The following is a 10,924-nucleotide window of genomic DNA, read 5'->3' as shown; positions in this document are numbered from 1 at the left end:
CCATCGAAAATGTGTGGCGCATTATGAAGCGTAAAATAAGACAGCGGACCGTCGCACGACTAAAGCTCTACATAAAACAAGAATGGGAAAGAATGGAGGTGGAGGGAGATCCGATCTAAGGAATTTATTAAATTTTTTATTTTTGATAAATTTGCAAATGTCTAAAAAAACAAAAAACGTTTTCACACTGTCATTATGGGGTATTGTGTGTAGAATTTTGTGGACGAAAATGAATTCATTTCATTTTGGAATAAAGGTGTTACATAACAAAATGTAGAAAAAGTCAGGCACTGTGAATACTTTACAGATGCATTGTACTAATACAGTAGCTTTTAAAAGTGAGAAAATGATTTTTCTCCTCAGTTGCTGCAGACTCGCCCGAGTCACCGAGTGAAGCCGTATTCAGCGGGAAGAGCGCCTTCACCCGTGTTGGCGTCACACCGAAAAAAAAGGAGGAGTTTGAGCCAGAAGAGGAGGAGCAACAGAGCAGTGCATTGGAGCTGCTGGCCCACCTAAGCAACACAATCACAGAACTGGTCTCCACCCTCAAGACAGTGCAGCAGTGCAAAGATGCTCGGGTGGAGGAACTCCAAAGCAGCGTGTAAGTGATGTGTCGTCACACTGTGGACACCCGATAATTAACACTGTATATACTTTTAATGCTTTACTCTCACAGTCCACAACACTAGGAACCCAACTAATACCAGAGCTGTATTGAAAAAGTACTTTTTCTTCCAGTTCCAGTCTGGAGATGGCGCTACATTTCGCTAACAGCCAGCACGAGTCTGAGGTTTTTGATCTCAAGCACGAGCTGAACCGCGTTACCACTCTGATGGAGAAAGGCAAACACGCGCTGCAGCAAAAAGCTCAGGTCAGAACTCTTCTCTCAATGAAACAACCCCAAGAAGTCTAAAAGCTCTCCTAAATGGGTTTTCCTCTCCTCCCAGGATGAGAAGATGGTGGAAAAATTGATTGCGGACGTCAACGAGGCCCATGAGCTTGTGACCAAACAAAAGAACGATTATAATGTTAGATCATACCTCAAATAACACCTCAGAAATACTCGGCAGGACGAGTTCATGCTTGGATTTTCTTCAACAGGATTTACGGAAGGAGGCGGCGGAGCTGCGTCGCTCTCTGAAGGAGACGCAAACGGAGGCTCAATTCCTGCGAGCCGAGCTGGCAAAAGCAGGACATCAGACGGACGGCGATGCTCTTTTTATGGACGAGAAGCTCAAGTTGTTGAAAGAGGTACGACCAATTATACATATCCTCGCCTTGAAAGTGCTTGCATTTCAAGACCAGTGTACAACACAAATATTCAACTCAATTGTTTTGAAGGCCACGTTTTAGAAAAATTGCTCCCTTCACCCTTCATTATTACCGGATTTTTCGGATTATAAATCCCTCCGGAGTATAAATCACACCGGTCGAAAATGCATAATAAAGAAGGAATAAAACATATATAAGTCACATTTTTGAGGGGAATTTATGTGATAAAATCATACACCAAGAATAGACATTTGAAAGGCAATTTAAAATAAATAAAGAATAATGAACAGCAGGCTGAATAAGTGTACGTTATATGCATACTTGCCAACCTTGAGACCTCCGATTTTGGGGGGGGGCTGTGGTTAAGAGGGGAGAAGTATAATTCACCAACTCGATATATATATATATATATATATATATATATATATATATATATATATATCTAGAATTCACTGAAAGTCAAGTATTTCATACATATACATATATATATATGTATGAAATACTTGACTTTCAGTGAATTCTAGATATATATATATATATATATATACATATATATATATAAGAAATAGTTGAATTTCAGACGGCACCTATCAAATACACAGTTGTTCTACTAACTGTACTGTGCTTGCTGGTTACTAAAAAAACTGACAACAACACTTACCTTTCACTATTTGAGTAACCTTTGTTCTGCCATTTGCGTACTGGCGACAGTCACTTGCCGTCAGGTGCACAACACCACGTAAATCGTTGGCCAATCAAAAAGCAACCTCATAACGCTATAGCCAACATTCACCAGGAAATGGCAACAGACAACATAGAATAACTGTAATACAGACGGCGTCGCCATGGCAGTAACTTCCTCGTTCTTTTGCTTCGTCTTCTTGTGTGTGCAGTTTTTTATTAAAATCCATAGATGTTGTAACGTGATTGGGCAGGCAAGCTCTTTATAAAACAGGAAAGCGGACGTGAAAACAGGCTGTCCCCCACTCATGTCCGCATGGAGCTGGAGGGGGCGTGGCCTCCACCTCCGGCTGAATTTCGGGAGCAAATTTATTCCGGGAGGTTTTCTGGAGAGGCGCTGAATTTCGTGAGTCTCCCGGAAAATCCGGGAGGGTTGGCAAGTATGGTTATAAGACGCATAAATAACCAACTGAGAAGGTGCCTGGTATGTTAACCTAACATATTATAGTAAGAGTCATTCAAATAACTATAACATATAGAACATGCTATACGTTTACCTAACAATCTGTCACTCCTAATCGCTAAATCCCATGAAATCTTCCTCGGTGTCGCTTCTAAACAACTCTGCCAACTCCAAAGGTAGACAACGCGCCGCTTCCTTTTCTATAGGTACGGCGCTTACGTCAGAGTCATCGTCAGTTGCATATTTTTTTTCACAATGCGCTTCTGCCATGACCCGCCCCCGCCGAATATTTATTGGTTGACGTGTGTGTGTGGGATGATTGCTGATATACGCCTAGTCTCTTATGTGAATGAGAGAAATATTATTATTTGATATTTTACGGTAATATGTTAATAATTTCACACATAAGTTGCACCCCCCGGCCAAACTATGAAAAAAATAGCGATTTATAATCCGAAAAATATGGTAGTCTTATTTTGTATATTCTGGAGAACCAACGTCCTCTACAGTAAACATTTGATTTTGGTCTATTTATTTTGTCAGAATAACAGGAGTTTTCTGCGGTTTTAAGAACCTTCTGCCAAAATATCAGTCTCACTCAATTGTTTTGAACTGAACTTGCCAGTTAAATAGCCCAAATGATGACAATAACAGACCTCCAAGGGAACCTTGAGGAACACCACTAGTATAACTAAATAATACGTGTAAAAAAACTACTGACTTGCATTACGGAAAAGATTTGTAAATTTGGACCCCAGTGTTGTATGTTTGCCGGCGGCGGCGGCAATGACCAAGAAGAACGCGGAGTTGGAATATAATTACAACACTGTATTTATATAATATGTAACTACAAGCTCCATTCACATACAGAGTCCCATTGCTTTTATGAGCGGTCAGGCGAGTCAAAAGCCGAAAGAAAAAAACAACAACAATTTTTTTTTTTTATGTTTTATTTTTATTTGTGGTGGCTGTAATTCTTTCGTGGCGGACCGCCACAAATAAATGAATGTGTGGGAAAAGGATTGTGTATTCATTCAATACATAGATTTCAGCAGGATCTACCCCAGTCTGCGGACATGCTAGCAGAGTAGATTTTTGTAAAAAAAAACTTTTATAATTGTAAAGGACAATGTTTTATCAACTGATTGCAATAATGTAAATTTGTTTTAACTATTAAATGAACCAAAAATATGACTTTTTTATCTTTGTGAAAACATTGGACACAGTGTGTTGTCAAGCTTATGAGATGCCATGCAAGTGTAAGCCACTGTGACACTATTTTTCTTTTCTTTTTATAAATGCGTAATGATAATGTCAATGAGGGATTTTTAATCACAGCTATGCTGAAATTATAACTAATATTGATACTGTTGTTGATAATATTCATTTTTATTTCACTATTTTTGGTTTGTTCTGTGTGGTGTTTGTGTCTCCTCTCAATTGCTCTGTTTATTGCAGTTCTAAGTGTTGCTGGCTCAGGTTTGGTTTTGGAATTGGATTGCATTGGTATGGTATTGCTGTGTAGTGCTTTGTTGGCTTGATTAAAAAAAACGAAACTTTTTTAAAAGTGAGAATCGATTCTGAATTACACAACGTGAGAATCGCGATTCAAATTCGAATAAATTTTTTCCCCACACCTCTAATATGTATATTTAAGGCTACATAATTCAATTTAAAATATCAGTAATCACCCTTTTAATTAATTTAAATATAATGGTGAAAAAATGTGTTGAACTCATTTATTTATTGTTTATTTCATGACTGATTCAGTGTTTTTTCAAATCAAGTTATTTATAGAAATAGCGCCAAAATAAATGTATTTGACATTTGTAAGGAATATTTATTAATACTGAATATATATTTATTGTACCGTATGTGTACATATATATTTAATGTAATTGCAATATATTTGTTTGTGTATTTATATGCTGTGTGTGTGCACATATATAAGTGCTTGTGTGTGTGTGTGTGTGTATGTATATATATATATATATATATATATATATATATATATACACACACACATATACAAACCCGCAGATGCACACACAGACGTGTGTGTATGTAAATATTTATAGTACTGTATGTGCATATATACATAAAGGTTTAATCCAGGTTTATTTATTGACTGGATTTTTATTCCATTATTGATTATATGACATCATTAGTCCTTAAAGTGGAAAGTAACATGCTTATTTTAATGCCTTATCTTTACTTCATCAGGTGGACAGACTGAAGACGGCACTTCAGGAAGCAGAGAAGGCCCGAGGTAAACTACTGGAAAGGGCCAAGCGACACGTAAGTGGACAACGCACACACACATGGGCTCACACACACACACACACACACACACACACACACACACACACACACACACACACACACACACATTATTTGGCACTTTTGTTGCAAAAATCGCGTGATCTCCGTCATGTCGCGCGAAGCCGTAAGACGTCTAGTCCTCATTTTTGTTGTCACCTGGCTGCAGCAAATGATCCACCAGATGAACCAGGTGAAGAGCGAGAAGGAGCTCCACATGTTGAACAACATGATCAATAAAGTGCGAGAGGTGAGCACCGTTCGTCTCGTTGCAACGCATTTCTGTTTTTTCATCAGCTTCGATCATTTTTTTCAAAAAATGTTGGGGGGAATTTCCTTGCAGGTGTTGCTTTGTTTGCCCGACGTTATGAAGAACTCTGAGCATCTCCAGCAGATTTTAGAATATTTAGGCTGACGTGTTGTACCTTCTGCGTTTTGCTTTGTTACATATGCTGTCTTAAGTTGGATTATTTTTAAATCTGTTAAAATAAAATATGAATGAAAATATTAAACTTATCGTAAATCTCTCTTATGATATGCCTCTAACTTCACTCTAAGGGGTTTTTACCTCTTCTATCTTCTTTTTAAAGTATTTAATACATCACCTATTGGGCACAAGGCTTCTTTTTATATTTGTTTATTTATTTATTTCATGTTACTATTTGAATTTCTGACCTGACTAATAATCACTAACAAAAAATCCATTACCCTAATAGAACTAACAAGTTGTGCCTTACACTATTAAAAATATATATATTTAGGCTTCCTCATTTTTGTAAGGCTTTGTATCAACCATATTTTACTTTTGTCGCATTTTTCAAAATAAACATTTAGTGATGTTTTATAGAGTGTGAATGTAAATGTGACTATCGACATTATTAGTGTTATTACTATTTTAATGTTCATTAGTGGAGAATTAAGGAATGATCTTGCAAAACTAAAAAGGGGCAAGAATGCATTTCATAAACAAATGAATAGCCAGAAGATAAGAGAATGTACTACTAATGAACATGCTAAATGCCAAAACCACATATACTGTATCTGTTATGTTATTGCAATAAACACTTCCTAATCAATGTGTCGTGTAACAAAGTGTACATCATTCAACTTTAGCGTTGGCACTTGCGCTAACATGTTTGTAATAAATGAACATTTTTGTGTTTATTTGTAGTTGCTGCACAATATATGATGACGTAGCAATACATTATGCATTTTGGACTGAGGGGGGTACAAAATGTTTAATTTTGGAAAATGATGGCTGCTTCAAAGCATGGCCAAAGAAGCAGCAAGTAACATGAACATGTTTTAAAGCTAAGTTGAAATGTCAATGAGGTTTCTAATATCTCACGTTTAGATCAGTATCTAATTTATTATTTTGTTTTATACAAAGCACGAGGCTTGTCTCCACCAGGGGGTGCTACGGCGCAGCAGCTTTAGAAAAACAAACATTAAAACCTGGTCTGCTCACTTCAGTTTCAAATTGTCTCACAACTTGGAGTGTACCAAATACAGAAAAACTATTACCTACTTTAAATGCTAAATTGCCTTAAAAGTGTTCATGTTTTGAGAAAATGTTGAGTTGGGTGGAATATAATTTAAAAAAAAATATATAAGACCAAACGATGAATCCATTTTTTTACAGCCTTATTTCAGATGCAAAACACAAAGAGAACAACATCTTGTAGTATCTACAGTATTATTAATGTGACCGATATACCGAGCTAATTTATCCACCTTGCACCAGCATTTTTTAAAATTTAGTTTTATTAAAAAAAAAAGAAGTGAAAATATGTAATCCAGTGTATATATTTTTTTTAATGTCCACTGCAGAAGAATCTGGTTCTCAGAAAGATCTGACTGTAGTCTGCTGTAATGGTCATAAAACTTTTATTTTCAACATAAAATCCTCACCAGCTTTTTTCTCCCAAATTTGTATTCTAGGGAGTGTAAGTTTTTAATCTTATAGGGACAGGCAGTTGGAAATGGATGGATGGTATCTCTTTTTAGGACAAATATTTTGAGCCATATCTGTCCCCAAGACTTTTTTTCCATCCTCCGAGAGTGTCATTGAGTGTTTGGCGCTAATAAAGTGGTTCCTTTCGAGTCTCATCTTGCCTGAAGACGTTCACTGGATTGAGATGGCGCTGGGCTTTGCGGGCCGAACTATCGAGTTACAAGCCATTGTAGCGCTGAGCAGATTACCTTTTAAGTGTCTAAGAAGTCGGCTACAGATTCTACTGCGACGCAGCCCAGCTGAAGTGACTAAGCTTAACAACATTGATGTTGTTAGTTAACATGAAGTATTTGCTTGTGACCATTTAACAAACCCTGAAATTATTTGTGGTAAAGAACATCCTATAGACCCCAAACTACGGCCCTCAGCATCCAAAATCTGTCCCGCGGGAAGTCCCAAGTTAAAAAAAAAGAGATAATTATATTTTATTTTCAATTTGAATTTTTAAAAAATCTGTCCTTTCTAATCCTTTCTCCTAGCCGCTCAGGCAAATCATATTGTCGAAAAATGCATTTTCCCATTGATAACTTGACATCATCAGCACAAGTGCGCGCTCTTTCAGTCAATTAGTGCGTGAGCAATATATATATACATATGTGTGTATATATGTATATACTTTATGTATGTATATATGTGTATATATATATATATATATATATGTGTGTGTGTGTATATATATATGTGTATTTGTGTGTATATATATGTTTATGTGTTTATATATATGTATATATACTATAAAAACACTACCACTTTTTCTATTTTTCTTTGTTTGTTTATTATTGTAGCAACATGGTGGTTAACGTTTTGTAGACTTGTGTATGCGTGTGCATGTTAATATATATATATATGTATATGTATATATATATATATATATATATGTGTGTGTGTGTGTGTGTGTGTGTGTATATATATATATATATCCATCCATCCATTTCTACCGCTTATTCCCTTTTGGGGTCGCGGGGGGCGCTGGCGCCTATCTCAGCTACAATCGGGCGGAAGGCGGGGTACACCCTGGACAAGTCGCAACCTCATCGCAGGGCCAACACAGATAGACAGACAACATTCACACTCACGTTCACACACTAGGGCCAATTTAGTGTTGCCAATCAACCTATCATATATATATATATATATATATATATATATATATATATATATATATATATATATATATATATATATATATATATACATATACATACATATAGCTTTGCCCCTAGCCAAATTGGTTCAACCCAATGCGGCCGCCGAGTCAAAAAGTTTGGGGACTCCTGCTATAGAGAAACCAGCATCCTCTGCTGTGGACGTTTGTGTTTTGCATAACAACTATTTGTAACTGACCAACGACATGGATTAAAATTAAATGTCCGACTCCTTTTCAGACATGTTTAAAGCTTAGATTTACTTTGTGCGAAGTGAACAAAACCAAACTTCAGCTTTTTTTTTGTTTATGTCGAAGATGTTTTACCGTTAAAGAAGAAAAATGCTGTTCACTTATTTATTTCCAAACAACACACATTTTTTGTCCTTAAGGAGACTTTCTTCATACAAGACACTCAATGTAAAGCCGTTTAGCCCAATAACTTATAAAAAGTCATGAAATCAATTCAAGGAAAAACAAAATAAGTACACTTTCAGAGGACTTTAAAAGCCCAAATTCCCCAAAACATTCAGTCCTCAAGAATAGATAAAAAATATATTATATACAGTAATTGTGTGCGTTAGTCTCAAGTGTCTTATTATGGCTATCATATAGCAGACACGAACCTGTCCATGTTCCCAGGGTAAGGGGGATGTCGCAGGTAACCCCCTGTGTTGGCGATAGGAGCCCCAGTGCTGTTGTACTGGGAGAAAGAGCCCAGCTGCACGGGTGAGACCCTCCCGTAGTGGTCCGCCGTCTCTGAAGAGGCCAGGCGTCCTGCGGTGCCATACATGCCGTTGTGCCCTTGTCCGTAAGGTCCCTGGGGCGCGTGGTGGTGTTGGATGCTGGGGTGCCCGGAGTAGGCAAACCCGGGGTGTGCGTTGGACCGGGGCGGTGCTGAGCCTCCGCAAGTTTGGCTTTGAAAACCCGGAGGTCCCAGGCTGCAGGGGCTGGATCCGCTCGGGTGCCCCTCTGGCGTGAAGCTCCGGCCGGGTTGCTGCATCACCTCTGGGCCTCCTTGTCCAATTAGGTTGTTGATGCTGAACATCCGAGTCTGACCGGGTCCGAAGCCGGGCGGAGATGAAGCCGGGTAGTAGCTAGCCGTGAGCTGCTGCCCGTACGATGGACTCACGGTCATGTTGGGGTAAACCGAGTTGGAATACGGCGCTGATCTGGCAATCTGGACCGGCGTGAAGACGGGGCTTTCGTGCACGTACGACGTGTAGGTGCTCAGGTCGCATCGCTTGAACCTCTTCCTGCGCCTCAGGAAACTTCCGCTTTCAAACATGTCCTCGGCGTTGGGGTCCAAGGCCCAGTAGTTGCCCTTCCCCGGGCGCCCCGGCTCTCGAGGTATCTTGATGAAGCAGTCGTTGAGAGTCAAATTGTGGCGGATGGAGTTCTGCCATTTCCTGGAGTTGTCTCTGTAGAATGGGAAGCGTTCCGTGATGAACTTGTAGATGCCGCCCAATGTCAGCTTGCGGTCCGGGGAGTTGGCTATGGCCATGGAGATGAGTGCGATGTAGCTGTAAGGGGGCTTCCCGCGCTGCAGGGGTCTTTTCCTCCTCCGACCTTTGGGCTGCTCATCTGTTTGCAGCACGCCTTCCGCCGCAGAGGACGTGTCCACCGGGGAGTCTTTCTCTTCTTTGACCACAGGCATTGTTGTGGCCTAGTAATAAAAAGACAAACTCTTGAACGCTGACTAATATTACTTGGGACAGAATCTAAACACTAAACTCACGGTTTCAGAGTCCAAATCCTCGCATTCAATGCAGTCTTGTCGAGACGGGGACAAGCTCGTTCTCCATGCGTGGGGTTTAAGGTGTGTTTGAGAGTGAGTCACAGAGCTTACCTTGAAAGATTACCTGAGGGGCCACGCCCCCCTTCAAGCATCACATGCTCCTGGCAGCATACCTCTTTGCTGCTATTGTTTCCCCTGCAAAGCCAGCATGCTCGCCACTGCTACAATTTCTATACCAACAAACGGTGCATGTCAATCTTGAAATAATATGCTCTGAATGAATCATTTACATTTTTAAAGGGAATTTCCAAAGAAGATCTAACTTGGTAGCGTGCCCACTCGCAACTGTTCGCCTTATCTCTTGCAAGATCTTTATTTTTTTTTTTAGGCCTGCCCAAACATATTTCCTCATCGTAGTCAAGTGCTCACCTCCTTGACTTAAACACTGGGAATTCACACGATATCCGAATTCAGAAAAAGATAAATGAGCTATTTTTAGCTAACGTGACCACACATGTTAATATTTTGCTAGTCACAGACAAAAATCTTTGTCATTTTGCTGATTAAATGTTCATATACGTCAGTCATAACAATGATAATGCATGTACACAACCTTGATTTTTCATGGTTTATTGTCAGCTGGTTTCACATTTTTACCTTTTTGTTTTTGCCCTAAAAATATTTGAAGTGTTTGCTTTTATTCTTGATCAGTGCTTGTAAAAAAATGTTCTTCACTTAAAATTACTATAACACCTAATTAATGTAAAATTAGGAATTATTCTTTGCAACATTAGTTCACTCTTGTACAATTACAAGGTTTTGGCAGAGTTTTAGACTTTTGAAAAATAAGAATTATAAAATGTAATTGTAAAATGTTATTTTTGAGAGCCTTTGTGTTGATCTAGCTTGGAACTTTTGCTTTGAATCTTTATTAATTTATTCTGTTAAAATCTTGTTTTTTTTTAATTAAAATTACAATCCAATTCATACATTTTGTGAAATTATGATTCCATCCATCCATTTTCTACCGCTTATTCCCTTTGGAGTCGCGGGGGGCGCTGGCGCCTATCTCAGCTACAATTGGGCAGAAGGCGGTGTACACCCTGGACAAGTCGCCACCTCATCTTTTGCTTTGAATTTTTATTAAGTTATTATGTTAAAATCTTTTTTTTTTTTTAATTAAAATTACAATCCAATTCATACATTTTGTGAAATTATGATTCATTCTTTAAAATATTATTTATGTTTGCACAATTACAAGGATTTTAGAATTTCAAACTTGAAAGATAAAAA

General features: G+C 38.4%; 2 protein-coding genes across 2 annotated transcripts in view; one reads left to right on the top strand and one right to left on the bottom strand.

Moving 5' to 3' along the window:
• Positions 1-5,811, top strand: part of spag5 (sperm associated antigen 5) — a 58,494-nt gene extending 52,683 nt beyond the window's left edge. The window contains exons 19-25 of the mRNA XM_061881023.1: positions 364-601; positions 739-871; positions 948-1,028; positions 1,102-1,251; positions 4,640-4,714; positions 4,905-4,985; positions 5,079-5,811. Coding sequence (XP_061737007.1) covers positions 364-601; positions 739-871; positions 948-1,028; positions 1,102-1,251; positions 4,640-4,714; positions 4,905-4,985; positions 5,079-5,150 — 830 coding nt within the window. The 3' untranslated portion in view covers positions 5,151-5,811. The remainder of the gene's footprint in view (positions 1-363; positions 602-738; positions 872-947; positions 1,029-1,101; positions 1,252-4,639; positions 4,715-4,904; positions 4,986-5,078) is intronic.
• Positions 5,812-8,236: 2,425 nt separating this feature from the next.
• On the bottom strand, positions 8,237-9,826 carry foxe1 (forkhead box E1). Its single transcript, XM_061881022.1, has 2 exons — positions 9,632-9,826; positions 8,237-9,559 (listed from the first exon to the last, which is right to left on the bottom strand). Exon 2 carries the CDS (start codon positions 9,548-9,550, stop codon positions 8,501-8,503), a length of 1,050 nt encoding a protein of 349 aa, XP_061737006.1. The 5' UTR covers positions 9,551-9,559; positions 9,632-9,826; the 3' UTR covers positions 8,237-8,500.
• Positions 9,827-10,924: the final 1,098 nt, after the last annotated feature.

The sequence above is a fragment of the Nerophis ophidion genome, linkage group LG20 (assembly GCF_033978795.1).
Source record: "Nerophis ophidion isolate RoL-2023_Sa linkage group LG20, RoL_Noph_v1.0, whole genome shotgun sequence".
NCBI classification, from domain to species: Eukaryota; Metazoa; Chordata; class Actinopteri; order Syngnathiformes; family Syngnathidae; genus Nerophis; species Nerophis ophidion.
Note: the sequence above shows the minus strand (reverse complement) of the source record. Positions and strands in the feature narration are given on the sequence as shown.

Coding starts and splice junctions, on each gene's coding strand:
- foxe1 (XM_061881022.1), bottom strand. CDS start 9,550: ATGCCTGTGGTCAAAGAAGAGAAAGACTCCCCGGTGGACACGTCCTCT.